This window comes from Coregonus lavaretus (genome assembly GCF_964263955.1).
Source record: "Coregonus lavaretus genome assembly, contig: HAP1_SCAFFOLD_2237, whole genome shotgun sequence".
NCBI classification, from domain to species: Eukaryota; Metazoa; Chordata; class Actinopteri; order Salmoniformes; family Salmonidae; genus Coregonus; species Coregonus lavaretus.
Genome location: NW_028159738.1, coordinates 42,982 through 66,639, shown reverse-complemented (window position 1 = coordinate 66,639; position 23,658 = coordinate 42,982). Strand labels below are relative to the sequence as shown.

The 23,658-nt window shown below is 44.1% G+C and overlaps 1 protein-coding gene across 1 annotated transcript in view; it reads left to right on the top strand.

Annotated features, from left to right (window-relative positions):
- The window catches only part of LOC311122493 (DNA-directed RNA polymerase III subunit RPC1-like), a 45,413-nt gene that overhangs the window by 18,781 nt on the left and 2,974 nt on the right, over positions 1–23,658 (top strand). The window contains exons 11-19 of the mRNA XM_084196837.1: positions 1,351–1,464; positions 7,081–7,167; positions 10,555–10,637; positions 11,032–11,202; positions 12,442–12,535; positions 17,307–17,399; positions 20,339–20,503; positions 22,540–22,704; positions 23,109–23,240. Coding sequence (XP_084052963.1) covers positions 1,351–1,464; positions 7,081–7,167; positions 10,555–10,637; positions 11,032–11,202; positions 12,442–12,535; positions 17,307–17,399; positions 20,339–20,503; positions 22,540–22,704; positions 23,109–23,240 — 1,104 coding nt within the window. The remainder of the gene's footprint in view (positions 1–1,350; positions 1,465–7,080; positions 7,168–10,554; positions 10,638–11,031; positions 11,203–12,441; positions 12,536–17,306; positions 17,400–20,338; positions 20,504–22,539; positions 22,705–23,108; positions 23,241–23,658) is intronic.

The following is a 23,658-nucleotide window of genomic DNA, read 5'->3' as shown; positions in this document are numbered from 1 at the left end:
TTACCCACAGTGCATATCATCATCTCAATGTATGTGTTAGTGATGCGCAGGTCAGCTGTTTGTTCACCCGCCCACAATTACTAATAACACATCTGCACTCCTCCCTCTATCCCTCCTCCCTCTATCCCTCCTCCCTCTATCCCTCCTCCATCCCTCCTCCATCCCTCTATCCCTCCTCCCTCTATCCCTCCTCCCTCCATCCCTCCTCTATCCCTCCTCCCTCCCTCTATCCCTCCTCCCTCTATCCCTCCTCCCTCTATCCCTCCTCTATCCCTCCTCCATCCCTCTATCCCTCCTCCCTCTATCCCTCCTCCCTCCATCCCTCCTCTATCCCTCCTCCATCCCTCTATCCCTCCTCCCTCTATCCCTCCTCCCTCCATCCCTCCCTCTATCCCTCCTCCATCCCTCTATCCCTCCTCCCTCTATCCCTCCTCCCTCCATCCCTCCTCCCTCCATCCCTCCTCTATCCCTCCTCCCTCTCTCCCTCCATCCCTCTATCCATCCCTCTATCCATCCCTCTATCCCTCCCTCCATCCCTCTATCCCTCCTCCCTCCATCCCTCTATCCCTCCTCCCTCTATCCCTCCTCCCTCCATCCCTCTATCCCTCTATCCCTCCTCCCTCCATCCCTCTATCCCTCCTCCCTCCATCCCTCTATCCCTCCATCCCTCTATCCCTCCTCCCTCCATCCCTCTATCCCTCCTCCCTCCATCCCTCTATCCCTCCTCCCTCCTCCCTCCATCCCTCCTCCCTCCTCCCTCTATCCCTCCTCCCTCCATCCCTCTATCCCTCCTCCCTCCATCCCTCTATCCCTCCTCCCTCCATCCCTCTATCCCTCCTCCCTCCATCCCTCTATCCCTCTTCCCTCCATCCCTCCATCCCTCCTCCCTCCATCCCTCTATCCCTCCTCCCTCCATCCCTCCTCCCTCCATCCCTCTATCCCTCCTCCCTCCATCCCTCCATCCCTCCTCCCTCCATCCCTCTATCCCTCCATCCCTCTATCCCTCCATCCCTCTATCCCTCCTCCTTTTATCCCTCTTCCCTCCATCCCTCTATCACTCCTCCCTCCATCCCTCTATCCCTCCCTCCATCCCTCCTCCCTCTATCCCTCCTCCTTCTATCCCTCCTCTTCCCTCCATCCCTCTATCCCTCCTCCCTCTATCCCTCCTCCCTCTATCCCTCCTCCCTCTATCCCTCCTCTTCCCTCCATCCCTCTATCCCTCCATTCCTCTATCCCTCCTCCCTCCATCCCTCCTCCCTCTATCCCTCCTCCTTCTATCCCTCCTCTTCCCTCCATCCCTCTATCCCTCCATTCCTCTATCCCTCCATCCTCCATCCTTCCGTCCCCCAGTCTGTCCATACGTGTTCAGAGCAGCCAGCCCTTAGTAAGAATGAGTTGGTCCTGACAGCGGAGTCCATCATGAAGAGGAGTGACTTCAAGTGCTGCAGAGACAGCTTCCTCGAGGTAAATAACAAACTATCACTTCCGCTTGACTGCTTCTATGTCTGCGAATCAAAATGGCACCCTATTCCCTACATAGTGCACTTTAACCAGAGCCCTGGTCTAAAGTAGTGCACTACATACCGTAGAGAGTAGGGACCAAACTATGTTATTGGTTTTAGATCTATTATCAACAGCAATGTTCCAGCGTATAGACCTATATCAATCATCAACAGCCAATCAAATGTCAAGACAGATTTCTTAATTCAAACCAATAATACCAGCAGTTACACTCCGGCGTATAGACCGAGACTAGGTGACGTTCCAAATGGCACCCTATTCCCTATGGGGTGCACTACTTTTGACCTGGGCCCATTGGGCTCTATATAGGGACTAGGGTACCATTTAAGGCCTATCAACAGCCACAGCCAACAACAGATCTTCAACCACCGTTCAAATATTATACATCTAGTTTGACCTCTCTCACTACCAAATATTATAGATCTAGTTTGACCTCTCTCACTACCAAATATTATAGATCTAGTTTGACCTCTCTCACTGCCAAATATTATAGATCTAGTTTGACCTCTCTCACTACCAAATATTATAGATCTAGTTTGACCTCTCTCACTGCCAAATATAATAGATCTAGTTTGACCTCTCTCACTACCAAATATTATAGATCTAGTTTGACCTCTCTCACTACCAAATATTATAGATCTAGTTTGACCTCTCACTACCAAATATTATAGATCTAGTTTGACCTCACTCACTACCAAATATTATAGATCTAGTTTGACCTCTCACTACCAAATATTATAGATCTAGTTTGACCTCACTCACTACCAAATATAATAGATCTAGTTTGACCTCACTCACTACCAAATATTATAGATCTAGTTTGACCTCTCACTACCAAATATTATAGATCTAGTTTGACCTCTTTCACTGGTCCGAGACTCTCCATCATTCATCAAGGCAGGCAATTGAAGACAATATTACCATTTTACCTTCTGAGCTCTATTTGCCAGACTTGACTGCCTTACCTTACCTTACCTTCCATAATAACGATCACACACGCTAGCTGCCTGAGCAGAGCTGTCATCCGTGCTCTAGGATTCCTCCTTTAACACTAGAACCGCCATAGGACAACGCCCACTGACGTTTGATTTTGTAAATTTAAAAAAAATCTGCCCCCCCCCCGCAAAAAAGCTATGTCCTGCTCTTTCCCTGACTTTTCCTAAATGTTTGTATTTTATGACAAATGGATTGAATGAGCGATAATTGTGCAAGTTACTTCACAATCTAATTTAAATTAGGCCTAACTGAGTAATGAGGGTGAAGAGGATGATTTAATTTAGAAAGACAGTAGTGTAATGATGAGTTTGTGTTATGCCTGTTTATCAGCGTTGGCGCTCATGTTAATAATTTGACCGCACGCCTTGCCGGTTGGTACCATTTTTCTTTTACGTTTTACTTTGTAAAAAGAAGCTGTTACAGGACTGTTTTTATTTACTGTAACTCTTTTACTAAACAAATGTATTGTAAGGGAAAACGAAAACATGCTATGTGTTGCAGTAGGCCTTTAAAATAATGCCAAACATGTCCTCGACTCTATCCAAGTTGATACCGGAAACAAACGCTGGCAGTCAGCCTGCACCTAAACTATACCGAAACTAATTTCACACATAATAAGAGTTAGCCTATAGACAAGATTAAATTGGCAATCTGATGAGAGACAATATCAGCTGTTAAATTGTACATGGGCGGATCTTGTAATTGACAGATGGAGGGAAAGGAGCATTGCTTTATCAAATCCTCCTTCAGTCACATGCAGGTAATGGTGATTTCTATATACACTGAACAAAAAATATAAACGCAACATGTAAAGCGTTGGTGCCATGTTTCATGAGCTAAAATAAAAGATCCCAGAAATGTTCCATACGCACAAAAAGCTTATTTCTCTCAAATTTTGTGCACAAATTTGTTTACATCCCTGTTAGTGAGTATTTCTCCTTTGCCAAGAGGATCCATCCATCTGACAGGTGTGGCTTATCAAGAAGCTGGTTAAACAGCGTGATCATTACACAGGTGTACCTTGTGCTGGGGACAATAAAAGGCCACTCTAAACTGTGCAGTTTTGTCACACAGTACAATGCAGCAGATGTATCAAGTTTTGAGTGAGCCTCCAACGTCGTTTTAGAGAATTTGGCAGTACATCCAACCGGCCTCACAACCGCAAACCACTTGTATGGCGTCGTGTGGGTGAGTGGTTTGCTGATGGCAACGTTGTGAACAGAGTGCCCCATGGTGGTGTTTTGGGTTATGATATGGGCAGGCATACAGTGCGTTCGAAAAGTATTCAGACCCTTTTACTTTTTCCACATTGTGTTACGTTACAGCCGTATTCTTACAATGGATTAAATAGTTTCCTCACCAATCTACACACAATACCCTATAATGACAAATCAAAAACAGGTTGACTCTAATCTTTGTAATCTTTTATTTCTGATATATTTTGACGAATATTTCTTCATGCAATTAATCCTTTACAATAGTTTATGCACTATTTATCCAGCGTTTTATTTATTAAGCATGTTTGCGCACCTTGCGGGTTGATATGCATCTGATGCATATGCTAAAGGGGACGCCCAGCAATGTTCTCTAGCGGGATTCCTCCTTTAATGACCTGTACCATGAGTACTGCGACTAGAAATGCATCTTTTAACATAAAAATGCATCTTTTAACATAAAAATGCTTCTCTAAACATTAAAAGCATCTCTAAACATGTATTGGCATTTATAATGTCTTCTGTTCTGAAAGTTTTCATATATAGTGTTGCTGTTTCTTCATCAGTACATGCCCTGTAGTCCAGAGGGTTATTTCAAAGCATATTACGTCTGTTGGTGATTAGTCTCCCTAGGCAGACGGGTTACCTCCCACTTTAACCTCTTAAGGATCGGACCCTTTTTTTCAATTTTCGCCTAAAATTACATACCCAAATCTAACTGCCTGTAGCTCAGGACCTGAAGCAAGGACATGCGTATTCTAGATACCATTTGAAAGGAAACACTTTGAAGTTTGTGTAAATGTGAAATTAATGTAGGAGAATATAACACATTAGATCTGGTAAAAGATAATACAAACCAAAAAACATGCGGGTTTTTTTTCCAGTTTTTTTTCATCATCTTTGAAATGAAAGAGAAAGGCCACAATATAATATTGCAGTTTAGGCACAAATTAGATTGTGGCCACTAGATGGCAGCAGTGTGTGTGCAAAGTTTCAGATTGATCCATTGAAGCATTGCAATACTGGACTATTTTGTATGAAGTCTGCCCAAATGTGCCGAATTGGTCAATTGATACATTTTCAAGTACATAACTATAGAGAACATACATTTTGTATTACCATATCATTTTTGTAAGTTTACACACTCCCAGGAATGTCATACATGATGGATAATTAGCTTAGACACTAACTTTCACACATCTAGATGGCCGGGCGGGGTGGGGGTGGAGCCAGAGACAGCAGGGGTTCAAACTGTAGAACCAAGTTCCTACATTTGAATATAAAAATTGATTTTATCAAACAAAACTATGCTACATTTAATCTCTGGGACCTTTAGGATGACAAATCAGAGCAAGATTCCTGAATGTAAGTACATAATTTAAATTCAGAGGTGAATGTATCAAACCAGTTGCCGTGATACGTTTTTTGTTGTTGTGCACTCTCCTCAAACAATAGCATGGTATTTTTTCACTGTAATAGCTACTGTAAATTGGACAGTGTAGTTAGATTAACAAGAATTTAAGCTTTCTGCCCATATAAGACATGTCTATGTCCTGGAAAGTTTGCTGTTACTTACAACAGTCATGCTAATCACATTAGCGCACGTTAGCTCAACCGTCCCGTATACGGGACACCGATCCGGTAGAGGTTAACAATGTTCCATCATACATGCTCGGGGTCTGGGAGCTCTGACACTGGTTGGTGACGACAGAAGCCTGAGAAATATTGTCACCTCATTATTGTTGGAATGTTCCCCTTTTGTGTATATAAACTTGTATATAAACAGTCAAGGACTGCTATGACGACTTCTGGTTTGAAATGAATTGGCCCATCCAGAACTCTCGTTATAAGTTAATTAACTGATTTCAAGATAGCAGCATAATCACCTTTTCATTCATTAGTTTATAGATTTTTTTGTTTCTAGTTATTACCATATTTTAATGATGAGTAATGTGAACACGCGCGCGCACAGAGTTGATTCATGAACGTGTGATGAGATTGATGCAGTTTGCTCTGTGGGTTCTGTCTACTTTGTCCCCCTTGTCAAGGCATTGACAGACACTGGCTCAGAGAAGTATATGGAGGTACAGTTTCTAACGTGCATCATGTCTAGGTAATGGTGTGAGACTAACCACGTGACAACAGCACCATTTTGAACACTGCATTCAGTCAGTTGGTCAAATCTAAAGTTTTGGCTTTTCAATGTGTGTACTCATGTTTGGATTAAAGTACTAATCATGCAAGTGTTGAATTGTAGTAGGGGTTTGATTTGATCACAGAAATGCTGTACATATTTTAAATACATTTATTGTAGAATGCATCCACAGTTGATTTAATGTATTTTACTAATCATGTAAGAGTTGCATCGTCAACAGAATGTTTTTGGCAGGTTTGATAAATGGATTATAGAAGGCATCCACTGTGAAATGGAATGAGTGTTTCCTGTTCTGTGATGTTACTGTCTGTCTTTCACAACCTGACATAGAGAGGGGGAATGAGAGGAGCAGGCGAGGGAGAAAGAGAGGCGGAGGAGAGGGAGAAAGAGAGGGGGAAAGAGATGAGAGGGAGAAAGAGAGGAGGAGGAGAGGGGGAAAGGGAGGAGGGGGAAAGAGAGGAGGAGGAGAGGGGGAAAGAGAGGAGGAGGAGATGGGGAAAGGGAGGAGGGGGAAAGAGAGGAGGAGGAGAGGGGGAAAGAGAGGAGGAAAGAGAGGAGGAGGAGAGGGGGAAAGAGAGGAGGAGGAGAGGGGGAAAGAGAGGAGGAGAAAAGGGGAAAGAGAGGAGGGAAAAGAGGGAGAAAGAGGAGGAGGAGAGGGAGAAAGAGAAGAGGAAAGAGAGGAGGAGAGGGGGAAAGAGAGGAGGAGGAGATGGGGAAAGAGAGGAGGAGGAGATGGGGAAAGAGAGGAGGAGGAGGAGAGGGGGAAAGAGAGGGAGAAAGAGAGGGAGCCATCAATTTACAACCATTACAACCATCCCTTTAGAACCACTTTACAATCATTACAACCATCACTTTAGAACCGCTTTACAACCATCACTTTAGAACCACTTTTCAACCATTACAACAATCATTGCAACCAGTTTACAACCATCATTTCTACCAGCTTTTCCTGCTGAGAATGAACAGTACTCTTTTTTTATTTTTTTATTTTGCACTGGGTTTTCGAAAAAAATGTTAAGGTGTTTTCTAAAGTGTTACGTTAAGTCATTGAAATAATTTAATCTCATAACAGGAGTGAACATCTTATAATGGCCGTTATTGAAATGGCTCTCTCTCTCTCTCTCTCTCTCTCTCTCTCTCTCTCTCTCTCCCTCCCTCTCCATCTCTCTCGCTTTCCTTCTCTCCCAACCAAAGGAGATCAAAAAGTTCATCAAGGCTACATCTGAGAAAATCAAGAAGACCAGGGACAAATACGGCATCAATGATAATGGCACCACAGAGGTAGGCCTTTTTATCCTTTTATATTTAACCAAGTCACATTGACAATGACATCATCTCTTTTTCAAGCAGTCCTTCCAGGATTGAGCAATTATCTTTATATTATGCGTGCGCTTGCAAATTTGACCAATCACTGCACTGTTATTGCATAAAACAGTAAGATCAGTGCAATATCACCACATAAAACTGTCTAATCACCACACTACAAAATGACGGCTCGCGATTTTAACCGATCACCGCACTTTTACTACATAAAATGATTCAATCAAAAAAAAACGTTTTCCCCATCAGAGCTTTTTCGGGACAATTTGGACAATAAAACGCCATTGCCTTACTTGACTGTGTAAATCCTCTCTCTCTCTGTATCTGTTCATTAGACTATCTCAGTGTAAATCTTCTCTCTCGCTCTCTGTATCTGACCTTTAGACTACCTCAGTGTAAATTAGGGCTGTCCCCGACTAAAAAAGATCTTGTTTAGACCGAAAGTCCTCTTCTTTCGACCAATCGATTAGTTAACATTTTTAAACATGTATTTTTTCATATATAGACACACCCTATGTGTTTTAATAAAATCAACTATATATGCATTGAGCTTATCCAATGCTATAAGCGCAGTTTGATGACATAAGACACAAATGCCTCAAGAGGGAGCCAGAGATCAAGATAACCAGAATGAAAAAACCTTAACCTGACCCAACCATCCTCCTCCCGCTCCGCCTGGCTTTCACAGATTCTGGCTTTACTATCCTGAAGTTGCCGGTTGTAGGCTACATAGGCTAATTTCTTCCGATCTGCGTGCCAGTTATGGTTTTGATATGCACATTTCCGTGGAACAGTTTTATTTCATTTTTAATAACGTCTTCGTATCTCAAAGTCATTGCCATGTGGTTAATCAAAATTCTATCCAAATCTAAATGAAAATGATACAAACCTAAAACGTAATTTGTATTGCCATTGCCAACTATGTAAAAATAGCCTACATAAAGCCAACAAATGAAAACATTGCAGCCTGCAAATATCCTGATTAAAAAAATAAAAATCCTGTAAATCATATTTGCGCAAGAGATAAGAAGTAATCAGGTAGGCCTATTTTATGAAGTTTCCACTGGATCAGAGCATTACATTTTTCCCTTTAACGCTGAGTGGTTAATCGAAAGGGAGAGCTGGAAAGATTTTTCAAATACACTACCGGTCAAAAGTTTTAAAAAACCTCAATTTTCCCAGTTTTTATTGAAATTCACACAGTTTTAATGTCTTAATGTACTCTGAAATTAAAGCATAGAACAAATAAACAATTGGAGACAAAAAAATAAATAATGGAATCGTTTTGTTTAACAAATTGTAATCTACATTTTTGACTAATCAAAAAAGCCACCTTTTGCAGACATACAGTGGGGGGAAAAAAGTATTTAGTCAGCCACCAATTGTGCAAGTTTTCCCACTTAAAAAGATGAGAGAGGCCTGTAATTTTCATCATAGGTACACGTCAACTATGACAGACAAAATGAGAAAATTATTTCCAGAAAATCACATTGTAGGATTTTTAATGAATTTATTTGCAAATTATGGTGGAAAATAAGTATTTGGTCACCTACAAACAAGCAAGATTTCTGGCTCTCACAGACCTGTAACTTCTTCTTTAAGAGGCTCCTCTGTCCTCCACTTGTTACCTGTATTAATGGCACCTGTTTGAACTTGTTATCAGTATAAAAGACTCTCAGATCCACCTCTACGCAGACGACACCATTTTGTATACATCTGGCCCTTCATTGGACACTGTGTTAACAAACCTCCAAACGAGCTTCAATGCCATACAATACTCCTTCAGTAGCCTCCAACTGCTCTTAAACGCTAGTAAAACTAAATGCATGCTCATCAATCGAACGCTGCTGGCACCCGCACACCCGTCTAGAATCACTACTCTCGACGGGTCTGACCTAGAGTATGTGGACAACTACAAATACCTAGGTGTCTGGTTAGACTGTAAACTCTCCTTCCAGACTCACATTAAGAATCTCCAATCCAAAGTTAAATCTAGAATCGGCTTCCTATTTCGCAACAAAGCCTCCTTCACTCATGCTGCCAAACATGCCCTCGTAAAACTGACTATCCTACCGATCCTTGACTTCGGCGATGTCATTTACAAAATAGCCTCCAACACTCTACTCAGCAAATTGGATGTAGTCTATCACAGTGCCATCCGTTTTGTCTCCAAAGCCCCATACACTACCCACCACTGTGACCTGTACACTCTTGTTGGCTGGTCCTCACTACATGTTCGTCGTCAAACCCACTGGCTCCAGATCATCTATAAATCACTGCTAGGCAAATCCCCGCCTTATCTTAGCTCATTGGTCACCATAGCAGCACCCACCCGTAGTCTGCGCTCCAGCAGGTATATCTCACTGGTCATCCCCAAAGCCAACACCTCCTTTGGCCGCCATTCCTTCCAGTTCTCTGCTGCCAATGACTGGAACGAATTGCAAAAATCTCTGAAGCTGGAGACTCTTATCTCCCTCACTAACTTTAAGCATCAGTTGTCAGAGCACCTTACCGATCACTGCACCTGTACACAGCCCATCTGAAATTAGCCCACCCAACTACCTCATCCCTATATTGTTATTTATTTTGCTCTTTTGCACCCCACTATCTCTATTTGCACATAATCTCTTGCACATCTAGCATTCCAGTGTTAATACTAATTGTAATTATTTTGCACTATAGCCTATTTATTGCCTTACCTCCATAACTTGCTACATTTGCACACACTGTATATATATTTTCTGTTGTATTTTTTGACTTTATGTTTTGCTTTACCCCATATGTAACTCTGTGTTGTTTTTATCGCACTGCTTTGCTTTATCTTGGCCAGGTCGCAGTTGTAAATGAGAACTTGTTCTCAAGTGGCTTACCTGGTTAAATAAAAAATTTCACCACCCTGTGAAGTTCATCATAACTTATTTTCATCTGTAGCCTAATAAACTGCATGCTTTCCTGAGTCGTAGTGGGAGGACCACACAACATGTCATCGCGTGACTCCAAATTTACTGCTATATGATGGTTATTATATCAATTTTTGCGCATAAAATCATCTCCACCAAAATGTCTTGCATAATTAATTTTACAGACAGAAAAACATCTCACGTTGTCTAGCATATTTTGTTTTATCGACATAAGGAAAGTTTACCGAAACATTTACAGTTTCCATCAGGCCTGTCTATCTCAGTGTAAATCCTCTCTCTCTCTGTATCTGAGTCCATTAGACTATATCAGTGTAAATTATCTTGTTCTCTCTCTCTCTCTCTCTCTCTCTCTCTCTCTCTCTCTCTCTCTCTCTCTCTCTGTGTCTGTCTGTCTGTCTGTCTGTCTGTCTGTCTGTGTGTGTTTCAGCCCAAAGTTCTGTATCAGTTGGACCGCATCACTCCCAGCCAGCTAGAGAAGTTTCTGGAGACCTGCAGGGACAAGTACATGAGGTACTGTGTCTGTGGTGATCACTGCTCACAGGTGGTTGTGTCTGTGGTGATCACTGCTCACAGGTGGTTGTGTCTGTGGTGATCACTGCTCACAGCTGTCTGTGGTGATCACTGCTCACAGGTGGTTGTGTTTTAATTGAGTGATAAGTAACCTTGCTTGAGACTTGGAAGACTTGTGTTCGATCCCCAAGCAAATGCCTAGGAGAATCTTGGAGACCTGGGTTCAAACCCCGGTAGGACACACTATGCCCATTGATCCTATGTCTCAATCCTATCTGTCTGAAAACTTTTGTTAGCTCCCCATGCTAATGCTTAGGCTTTTAGCTCAGCGGGTCGACCCAGGTTTGAACCCCCGGTAGGTAACACTTTGCCCATTCATCCTACGTGTCCCCAGAGCTCAGATGGAGCCGGGCTCGGCAGTAGGAGCCCTCTGTGCCCAAAGCATTGGGGAGCCTGGTACCCAGATGACCCTGAAAACCTTCCACTTTGCTGGGGTGGCTTCCATGAACATCACCCTGGGGGTCCCACGCATCAAGGAGATCATCAACGCATCCAAGAACATCAGGTGGGTGGGAGTCGAAGCCCTTATTAAAGCTCCTTTTAAAATGGCTTAGGACAGGGGGATTCAGATCTGAGCCTGGAGGTCCGGAGTACTGCTGGTTTGCTGTTCTACACGATGATTCATTGTACCCACCTGGTGTCCCAAGTCTAGGAAGAATGAAAATCAGCAGTGGAACTGGCTTCCAGGTCCAGATTTGAATGGACCTGGTTTAGGATGGTCAGTCAACATCAGATGTGAGTCAGAGCTGGACTTGGAGAGGTCTCTCTTAATCCTCTATCTTTTTCTCTCCAGACTGTTATAGTAGATTGATCATGAAGGCTCATTATTACAAGTTACCCTCTGTCTTTTCTCTCCAGACTGTTATAGTAGATTGATCATTGTTACAAGTTACTAGGAGAAGTTCAGATTCAATCAGTTTCACCCTGAAGCGTAATGCCTAAAAACAGAAAGATAAATAGTTTTCGGCCAAATCCTCCCTCGTCTCCCTGAACGGGAATAAGTCCAGAATGGCATCCTATTCCTTACATAGTGCACTACTTTTGACCAGAGCCCCATATAGGGAATAGGGTGCTGTTTGGACGCAGCCGGGGTCCTTCGGAGCGGACCGCCGTGTTCCATTAGCTCTGATTGGTGTCTGCTTCCACATGACTAGACAGACAAAAATGATCTTCCAATCACAGTGCCCAACCATAATGGTCCCCCTGTCCGCCGGGGGTTATTCTGCTCCGTGTCCCAATCACACGGCTCGGAGAGAATCCTGGAGAAGGAATGAGAATACACCTTAGGAGAGGAGGGAGAGAGAGAGGGAAACGGAGGGAGAGAGAGAGGGAAACGGAGGGAGAGAGAGAGGGAAACAGAGGGAGAGAGAGAGAGGGAAACGGAGGGAGAGAGAGAGAGGGAAACGGAGGGAGAGAGAGAGAGGGAAACGGAGGGAGAGAGAGAGAGGGAAACGGAGGGAGAGAGAGAGAGGGAAACGGAGGGAGAGAGAGAGAGGGAAACGGAGGGAGAGAGAGAGAGGGAAACGGAGGGAGAGAGAGAGAGGGAAATGGAGGGAGAGAGAGAGAGGGAAACGGGAGAGAGAGAGAGGGAAACGGAGGGAGAGAGAGAGGGAAACGGAGGGAGAGAGGCTAAATCTCAAACCAATTGCCTCACACAATGCCAAGCGTTGAGCAGCACCCATTTTAAATGCCACTCTTTTCAGAATGGCACAAACCTAAAATGCTTATTTTGTCTTCCCTTCAGCACACCTATAATCAGCGCTCACTTGGATGTGGACGATGATGCAGACTTTGGCCGACTGGTGAAAGGAAGGATTGAAAAGACCCTTCTGGGAGAGGTAGCTAGCTATTCAACATGTACAGTGGAGAAAAAAGTATTTAGTCAGCCACCAATTGTGCAAGTTCTCCCACTTAAAAATATGAGAGAGGCCTGTAATTTTCATCATAGGTACACGTCAACTATGACAGACAAATTGAGGAAAAAAAATCCAGAAAATCACATTGTAGGATTTTTAATGAATTTATTTGCAAATTATGGTGGAAAATAAGTATTTGGTCACCTACAAACAAGCAAGATTTCTGGCTCTCACAGACCTGTAACTTCTTCTTTAAGAGGCTCCTCTGTCCTCCACTCGTTACCTGTATTAATGGCACCTGTTTGAACTTGTTATCAGTATAAAAGACACCTGTCCACAACCTCAAACAGTCACACTCCAAACTCCACTATGGCCAAGCCCAAAAAGCTGTCAAAGGACACCAGAAACAAAATTGTAGACCTGCACCAGGCTGGGAAGACTGAATCTGCAATAGGTAAGCAGCTTGGTTTGAAGAAATCAACTGTGGGAGCAATTATTAGGAAATGGAAGACATACAAGACCACTGATAATCTCCCTCGATCTGGGGCTCCACGCAAGATCTCACCCCGTGGGGTCAAAATGATCACAAGAACGGTGAGCAAAAATCCCAGAACCACATGGGGGGACCTAGTGAATGACCTGCAGAGAGCTGGGACCAAAGTAACAAAGCCTACCATCAGTAACACACTACGCCGCCAGGGACTCAAATCCTGCAGTGCCAGACGTGTCACCCTGCTTAAGCCAGTACATGTCCAGGCCCGTCTGAAGTTTGCTAGAGTGCATTTGGATGATCCAAAAGAGGATAGGGAGAATGTCATATGGTCAGATGAAACAAAAATAGGACTTTTTGGTAAAAACTCAACTCGTCGTGTTTGGAGGACAAAGAGTGCTGAGTTGCATCCAAAGAACACCATACCTACTGTGAAGCATGGGGGTGGAAACATCATGCTTTGGGGCTGTTTTTCTGCAAAGGGACCAGGACGACTGATCCGTGTAAAGGAAAGAATGAATGGGGCCATGTATCGTGAGATTTTGAGTGAAAACCTCCTTCCATCAGCAAGGGCATTGAAGATGAAACGTGGCTGGGTCTTTCAGCATGACAATGATCCCAAACACACCGCCCGGGCAACGAAGGAGTGGCTTCGTAAGAAGCATTTCAAGGTCCTGGAGTGGCCTAGCCAGTCTCCAGATCTCAACCCCATAGAAAATCTTTGGAGGGAGTTGAAAGTCTGTGTTGCCCAGCGACAGCCCCAAAACATCACTGCTCTAGAGGAGATCTGCATGGAGGAATGGGCCAAAATACCAGCAACAGTGTGTGAAAACCTTGTGAAGACTTACAGAAAACGTTTGACCTGTGTCATTGCCAACAAAGGGTATATAACAAAGTATTGAGAAACTTTTGTTATTGACCAAATACTTATTTTCCACCATAATTTGCAAATAAATTCATAAAAAATCCTACAATGTGATTTTCTGGAGAGAAAAAAATTCTCATTTTGTCTGTCATATTTGATGTGTACCTATGATGAAAATTACAGGCCTCTCTCATCTTTTTAAGTGGGAGAACTTGCACAATTGGTGGCTGACTAAATACTTTTTTCCCCCACTGTATATAGCTACTCTACAGGTAGCTAGCTATTCAACATGTATATAGCTACTCTACAGGTAGCTAGCTATTCAACATTTATATAGCTACACTACAGGTAGCTAGCTATTCAACATGTATATAGCTACACTACAGGTAGCTAGCTATTCAACATGTATATAGCTACTCTACAGGTAGCTAGCTATTCAACATGTATATAGCTACTATACAGGTAGCTAGCTATTCAACATGTATATAGCTACTCTACAGGTAGCTAGCTATTCAACGTGTATATAGCTACTATACAGGTAGCTAGCTATTCAACATGTATATAGCTACTCTACAGGTAGCTAGCTATTCAACATGTATATAGCTACTATACAGGTAGCTAGCTATTCAACATGTATATAGCTACTCTACAGGTAGCTAGCTATTCAACGTGTATATAGCTACTATACAGGTAGCTAGCTATTCAACATGTATATAGCTACTATACAGGTAGCTAGCTATTCAACATGTATATAGCTACTCTACAGGTAGCTAGCTATTCAACATGTATATAGCTACTCTACAGGTAGCTAGCTATTCAACATGTATATAGCTACTCTACAGGTAGCTAGCTATTCAACATGTATATAGCTACTCTACAGGTAGCTAGCTATTCAACATGTATATAACTACTCTACAGGTAGCTAGCTATTCAACATGTATATAGCTACTCTACAGGTAGCTAGCTATTCAACATGTATATAGCTACTATACAGGTAGCTAGCTATTCAACATGTATATAGCTACTCTACAGGTAGCTAGCTATTCAACATGTATATAGCTACTCTACAGGTAGCTAGCTATTCAACATGTATATAGCTACTCTACAGGTAACTAGCTATTCAACATGTATATAGCTACTATACAGGTAGCTAGCTATTCAACATGTATATAGCTACTCTACAGGTAGCTAGCTATTCAACATGTATATAGCTACTCTACAGGTAGCTAGCTATTCAACATGTATATAGCTACTCTACAGGTAGCTAGCTATTCAACATGTATATAGCTACTCTACAGGTAGCTAGCTATTCAACATGTATATAGCTACTCTACAGGTAGCTAGCTATTCAACATGTATATAGCTACTCTACAGGTAGCTAGCTATTCAACATGTATATAGCTACTCTACAGGTAGCTAGCTATTCAACATGTATATAGCTACACTACAGGTAGCTAGCTATTCAACATGTATATAGCTACTCTACAGGTAGCTAGCTATTCAACATGTATATAGCTACTCTACAGGTAGCTAGCTATTCAACATGTATATAGCTACTCTACAGGTAGCTAGCTATTCAACATGTATATAGCTACTCTACAGGTAGCTAGCTATTCAACATGTATATAGCTACTATACAGGTAGCTAGCTATTCAACATGTATATAGCTACTATACAGGTAGCTAGCTATTCAACGTGTATATAGCTACTATACAGGTAGCTAGCTATTCAACATGTATATAGTTACTCTACAAGTAGCTAGCTATTCAACATGTATATAGCTACTCTACAGGTAGCTAACTATTCAACATGTATATAGCTACTCTACAGGTAGCTAGCTATTCAACATGTATATAGCTACTCTACAGGTAGCTAGCTATTCAACATGTATATAGCTACTCTACAGGTAGCTAGCTATTCAACATGTATATAGCTACTCTACGGGGACAACATGTCACCACTGTAATGTCACCCTTTTCTCCAGAACATAATGAGTCACACAGGGGAATGATTCCCACTCTGCAGGTGGCTGTGCGTTGTGCTGTTTTGAATACATGTGATTCTGTCGTCATGATCAGGCACTACAGTTCAAGAGTACACGATGTGAAAGAAATAAGAATGCATATGGATCACTACAGTTCCATCCGTGGTTCCATAGAACGCTGACAGGCTCTCACATTCTGCCAGAGATCACTCCAGTTCCATCCGTGGTTCCATAGAACGCTGACAGGCTCTCACATTCTGCCAGAGATCACTACAGTTCCATCCGTGGTTCCATAGAACGCTGACAGGCTCTCACATTCTGCCAGAGATCACTCCAGTTCCATCCGTGGTTCCTTAGAACGCTGACAGGCTCTCACATTCTGCCAGAGATCACTCCAGTTCCATCCGTGGTTCCTTAGAACGCTGACAGGCTCTCACATTCTGCCAGAGATCACTACAGTTCCATCCGTGGTTCCATAGAACGCTGACAGGCTCTCACATTCTGCCAGAGATCACTACAGTTCCATCCGTGGTTCCATAGAACGCTGACAGGCTCTCACATTCTGCCAGAGATCACTCCAGTTCCATCCGTGGTTCTATAGAACGCTGACAGGCTCTCACATTCTGCCAGAGATCACTACAGTTCCATCCGTGGTTCTATAGAACGCTGACAGGCTCTCACATTCTGACAGAGATCACTCCAGTTCCATCCGTGGTTCCATAGAACGCTGACAGGCTCTCACATTCTGCCAGAGATCACTCCAGTTCCATCCGTGGTTCCTTAGAACGCTGACAGGCTCTCACATTCTGCCAGAGATCACTCCAGTTCCATCCGTGGTTCTATAGAACGCTGACAGGCTCTCACATTCTGCCAGAGATCACTCCAGTTCCATCCGTGGTTCCATAGAACGCTGACAGGCTCTCACATTCTGCCAGAGATCACTCCAGTTCCATCCGTGGTTCCATAGAACGCTGACAGGCTCTCACATTCTGCCAGAGATCACTCCAGTTCCATCCGTGGTTCCATAGAACGCTGACAGGCTCTCACATTCTGCCAGAGATCACTCCAGTTCCATCCGTGGTTCTATAGAACGCTGACAGGCTCTCACATTCTGCCAGAGATCACTCCAGTTCCATCCGTGGTTCTATAGAACGCTGACAGGCTCTCACATTCTGCCAGAGAAACCAAGGTTAAACAAGTCTGACTTAGCTGACATCGATCAGTGTTTCAACTGTCACTTCAGTGTAGAAGTGGAGGACGTCCCTCTATGGTTATTGTAAACACACTGTTTACTGTATACTTACTGTGTACTTGAAGATAAAATAACACCGTTCTGCCGTTTACAACAGCAAATCAAAGTTTGCCGTTTTGACTTGTAAATGATTGAGTACATATCAGCCTCTCTCCCGGACAGATTTCGGAGTACATTGAAGAGGTGTTTCTGCCAGACGACTGTTTCATTCTGGTCAAGCTGTCACTGGAGAGGATCAGACTGCTACGACTAGAGGTACCAACATAGAAATACAGCCACTATTCTGTTCATTCTATTGATTATGCTATTCATTATATTTCTATATGACTATTCTATTAATTATATTTCTAAATGACTATTCTGTTCATTATATTTCTAAATGACTATTCTATTAATTATATTAATCTAATTATATTTCTATATGACTATTCTGTTCATTCTATTAACTATATTAATTATATTTCTAAATGACTATTCTGTTCATTATAATTCTAAATGACTATTCTATTCATTCTATTGACTACACTATATATACAAAAGTATGTGGACACCCCTTCAAATGAGTGGATTCGGCTATTTCAGCCACACCTGTTGCTGACATGTGTATAAAATCGAGCACACCGCCATGCAATCTCCATAGACAAACATTGGCAGTAGAACGGCCTAACTAAAGAGGTCGGTGACTTTCAACGTGGCACGGTCATAGGATGCCACCTTTCCAACAAGTCAGTTTGTCAAATTTCTGCCCTGCTAGAGCTGCCCCGGTCAACTGTAAGTGCTGTTATTGTGAAGTGGAAACGTCTAGAAGCTACAACGGCTCAGCCGCTACCAAGTTCCAATCTGCCTCTGGAAGCAACGTCAGCACAAGAACTGTTAGTCGGGAGCGTCATGAAATGGGTTTCCATGGCCGAGCAGCCGCACACAAGCCTAAGATCACCATGCGCAATGCCAAGCGTCGGCTGGAGTGGTGTAAAGCTCTGGAGCAGTGGAAACATGCTTCACCATCTGGCAATCCGACGGACAAATCTGGGTTTGGCGAATGCAAGGAGAACGCTACCTGCCCGAATGCATAGTGCCAACTGTAAAGTTTGGTGGAGGAGGAATAATGGTCTGGGGCTGTTTTTCATGGTTCAGGCTTGGCCACTTAGTTTCAGTGAAGGGAAACCTTAATGCTACAGCATACAATGACATTCTAGATGATTCTGTGCTTCCAACTTTGTGGCAACAGTTTGGGGAAGGCCCTTTCCTGTTTCGGCATGACAGTGCCAAAGTGCACAAAGCGAGGTCCATACAGAAATGGTTTGTCGACATCGGTGTAGAAGAACTTGACTGGCCTGTACAGAGCCCTGATCTCAACCCCATTGAACACCTTTGGGATGAATTGGAAGGCCGACTGCGAGCCTTGGCCTAATCGCCCAACATCAGTGCCCGACCTCACTAATGCTCTTGTGGCTGAATGGAAGCAAGTCCCCGCAGCGATGTTCCAACATCTAGTGGAAAGCCTTCCCAGAAGAGTGGAGGCTGTTATAGCAGCAAAGGGGGGACCAACTCCATATTAATGCCCATGATTTTGGAATGAGATGTTCGCCGAGCAGGTGTCCACATACTTTTGATCATGTAGTGTATATTCATTCTAATTCTATGTGACTATTCTGTTAATTCTATTGACTATATTCATTATATTTCTATATAACAGTTCTATTCATTCTATTGACTATATTCATTGTATTTCTATATAACAGTTCTATTCATTCTATTGACTATATTCATTCTATTTCTATATAACAGTTCTATTCATTCTATTGACTATATTCATTGTATTTCTATATAACAGTTCTATTCATTCTATTGACTATATTCATTGTATTTCTATATAACAGTTCTATTAATTATATTGACTATATTCATTGTATTTCTATATGACTATTCTATCAGTTCTATTTGCATGAGTATGAACTACTGGGAGGGCTGAAAGGAAATTAACTGTTTTGGTTTCAGGACATCTGCCTTTGATCTTTATCAGGGGACATTTTAGAGGAAAAGGTTTCTTAGTCTTCTTCATCCCAGGTGGACAAAAGGTTTCTTACTTAGTCCTCTTCGTCTTGAGATCACTCTGTATTTAATCACACCTTGTGCACTTGTCCCATGAGAACATTTTACATTTTAGTCATTTAGCAGACGCTCTTATCCAGAGCGACTTACAGTTAGTGAGTGCATACATTTTCATACTGGCCCCCCCCGTGGGAAACGAACCCACAACCCTGGCGTTGCAAACCTTCTCTTCCAGCTCAGTTTCAGCCACCACTGTTGTTGCCATGTAGTTTTTGGCCTGTCTTTATCGAGAGAAAAGTTGCTCTTGAGAATTTGAATATTTTAATGTGATTTATACTTTCTTGTTATAAGAATTGAGACCTCGATAAAGCTACTGTAAGATCAAAAACAGAAAGTTATAGTATTTATTTCCAACACATAGCTTTGGGTTTCAATGTGTTATCAATCAATCAGATGTATTTCATGAAGCCCTTTTTTCATCAGCAGTGTTGTGTTCTGTCTTTGAAAGACCCGGTTTAATATTGAAGTCTGTTTGGGTTAACAGGTGTTTGAAAAGAGATTAAGACATGTTTTTGGACTAAGAGATGGTCAGACTAACAGAGTCTTCCTTTGTCAGTTTAGACAGGTAGTCAGACAGACAGTCGGCCTTTGATGTTTGACTGTTCAACGTGTGTGCATGTCTCTCTCTCTGTCTCTCTCTCTCTCTCTCTCTCTCTCTCTCTCTCTCTCTCTCTCTCTCTCTCTCTCTCTCTCCTCTCTCTCTCTCTCTCTCTCTCTCTCTCTTTATTTCTCTCTCTCTCTCTCTCTCTCTCTCTTTATTTCTCTCTTTCTCTCTGTCTCTCTCTCTCTCTCTCTCTCTCTCTCTCTCTCTCTCTCTCTCTCTCTCTCTCTCTCTCTCTCTCTCTCTCTCTCTCTCTTTATTTCTCTCTTTCTCTCTCTTTATTTCTCTCTCTTTCTCTCTCTTTATTTCTCGCTCTCTCTTTATTTCGCTCTCTCTTTATTTCTCTCTCTCGCTCTCTCTTTATTTCTCTCCTCTCTCTCTCTCTCTCTCTCTCTCTCTCTCTCTCTCTCTCTCTCTCTTTATTTCTCTCTCTCGCTCTCTCTCTCTCTCTCTCTGTCTCTCTGCATCTCTGTCTCTCCAGGTGAATGCAGAGACGGTGCGCTACTCTATCTGCATGTCTAAGCTGAAAGTGAAGCCTGGAGACATAGCTGTGCATGGGGAGGCAGTGGTCTGTGTCTCGCCCAGGGAAAACAACAAGAGCTCCATGTACTACGTCCTCCAGTCTCTGAAGGATAACCTGCCCAAGGTAAGAATAATGTTGCGTTCCAAATGGCACCCTATTCAGCGCACTACTTTTGACTGGGCTCTGGTCAAAAATGATTGAACTGTAGGGAATGGGGTGCCATTTTGGAAAGCGTCCTCAGTCCCCACTGCTGCGCTAAAACATGTATATTCTTGGTGGAAAAAAACGTTAATCTTGTGTCAGTCCTCAGCCGGGTCTCAAAATGGATTATTTTAGTGGGTTGTTTCTTTCATGATATCAACAGGGGCATTGTGCTTTGAAATGCTTAGAATTCAACCAGGGGGGTAATGCTGCCAATCCTCTGTACAGTTCATTATAGTCTGTCCTCTCTCTCCTCTCCTCCTCTCCCCTATATCCCTCTCTCTGTCCCTCTCTCCTCCTCCTCTCCCCTATACCCCTCTCTCTGTCTCCTCTCTCCTCTCCTCCTCTCCCCTATACCCCTCTCTCTGTCCCCTCTCTCCTCTCCTCCTCTCCCCTATACCCCTCTCTCTGTCCCCTCTCTCCTCTCCTCCTCTCCCCTAACCCCTCTCTCTGTCCCTCTCTCCTCTCCCCTATACCCCTCTCTCTGTCCCCTCTCTCCTCTCCTCCTCTCCCCTATACCCCTCTCTCTGTCCCCTCTCTCCTCTCTCCCCTATACCCCTCTCTCTGTCCCCTCTCTCCTCTCCTCCTCCCCCTATACCCCCCTCTATGTCCCCTCTCTCCTCTCCTCCTCTCCCCTATACCCCTCTCTCTGTCCCCTCTCTCCTCTCCTCCTCTCCCCTATACCCCTCTCTCTGTCCCCTCTCTCCTCTCCTCCTCTCCCCTATACCCCTCTCTCTGTCCCCTCTCTCCTCTCCTCCTCTCCCCTATACCCCTCTCTCTGTCCCCAATCTCCTCTCCTCCTCTCCCCTATACCCCTCTCTGTCCCCTCCCCTATACCCCTCTCTGTCCCCTCTCTCCTCTCCTCCTCTCCCCTTACCCCTCTCTCTGTCCCCTCTCTCCTCTCTCCTCTCCCCTATACCCCTCTCTCTGTCCCCTCTCTCCTCTCCTCCTCTCCCCTATACCCCTCTCTCTGTCCCCTCTCTCCTCTCCTCCTCTCCCCTATACCCCTCTCTCTGTCCCCTCTCCTCTCCTCCTCTCCCCTATACCCCTCTCTCTGTCCACTCTCTCCTCTCCTCCTCCCCTATACCCCCCTCTCTGTCCCCTCTCTCCTCTCCTCCTCTCCCCTATACCCCCTCTCTGTCCCCTCTCTCCTCTCCTCCTCTCCCCTATACCCCTCTCTCTGTCCCCTCTCTCCTCTCCTCCTCTCCCCTATACCCCTCTCTCTGTCCTCTCTCCTCCTCCTCTCCCCTATACCCCTCTCTCTGTCCCCTCTCTCCTCTCCTCCTCTCCCCTATACCCCTCTCTCTGTCTCCTCTCCTCTCCTCCTCTCCCCTATACCCCTCTCTCTGTCCCCTCTCTCCTCTCCTCCTCTCTCCCTATACCCCTCTCTCTGTCCCCTCTCCTCTCCTCCTCTCCCCTATACCCCTCTCTGTCCCCTCTCTCCTCTCCTCCTCTCCCCTATACCCCTCTCTCTGTCCCCTCTCCTCTCCTCCTCTCCCCTATACCCCTCTCTGTCCCCTCTCTCCTCTCCTCCTCTCTCCTATACCCCTCTCTCTGTCCCCTCTCTCCTCTCCTCCTCTCCCCCCTCTCCTCTCCTCCTCTCCCCTATACCCCTCTCTCTGTCCCCTCTCCTCCTCTCCCCTATACCCCTCTCCCCCTCTCTCTGTCCCTTCTCCTCTCCTCCTCTCCCCTATACCCCTCTCTCTGTCCCTCTCTCCTCTCCTCCTCTCCCTTATACCCCTCTCTCTGTCCCCTCTCTCCTCTCCTCCTCTCCTCCTCTCCCCCTCTCTCTGTCCCCTCTCTCCTCTCCTCCTCTCCCCCTCTCTCTGTCCCCTCTCTCCTCTCCTCCTCTCCCCTCTCTCTGTCCCCTCTCTCCTCTCCTCCTCCCCCCTATACCCCTCTCTGTCCCTCTCTCCTCTCCTCCTCTCCTCCTCTCCATGTCTCTGTGGTTTTACTAGGTGGTTGTACAGGGTATCCCTGAGGTCTCCAGAGCTGTCATTCACATCGACGAGCAGACCGGCAAGAACAAGTACAAGCTGCTGGTGGAGGGAGACAACCTGCGCAGCGTCATGGCAACCCACGGTGTCAACGGCAACAGGACCACCTCTAACAACACCTATGAGGTAACTGGTCTGTAGAAGCCCCTCCTGCAAAAACAAATGGCATCAAATTATCGTCCCATTGATTGGCCTGAACCAATTCACCCTATGACAACTGTTGTTGTAAAAGAGGGGCTTTGTTAATGAAATGAATGGATTGAATTCCCCACAATGCCTCTGCACTGAGAGCCGACTGACTGTTCTCTCCTCCAGAACTATCTACTTTCCCGGCGGCGGGGATCCCGGTTCGATCCCAGCATGAGCCCTGTGCATTTCTGTTACCTCAACTGTCTGCCTGCTGCTCCCATTCTGTCATTTCATCATTCATACAAATAGGAGTTTGGAATTCCATTCTCCTTTTTTAAAAAAGCATATCTAAAAAGAAGCAACTGGCGGGTGGATGAATTGTCTCTCTGTGTGTTTCCCAGGTTGAGAAGACGCTTGGCATCGAGGCGGCTAGGTCCACTATCATCAATGAGATACAGTACACCATGGTGAACCACGGCATGAGCATCGACAGGAGACACGTCATGCTCCTCGCAGACCTCATGTCCTATAAGGTTGGTGTTGGACAAGATGGAGAATGTTTTATTCAAAGATTCCTGGAACCTACAATAAATGTCCTGGTTTTCCCAAAATCCCGGTTAGAGGCTTGCCGGAATAGGGAGGAAATCCGGAATCATGCAACCAGGATTTCTGGAAAACCTGGGAATTTATTGAAAGTTCCCAGAATTTTGCAACCCTATGCATGCCTACTCTCAGCTAATGTCATATTTTACATACGTTTTCCACTGAAACATGTCAAATCATATAATATGAATATGCATTGGATATACGGTCCAGTCCAAAATGATTGGCAACCTTGATAAAGATTAGCAGAAAATACTGTATAAAATAAACAATACAAATACTAAGCTATATTGTATGCTAAGAAAATGTGGAAATTATATTACACTGAACACAAATATGAACCCAATA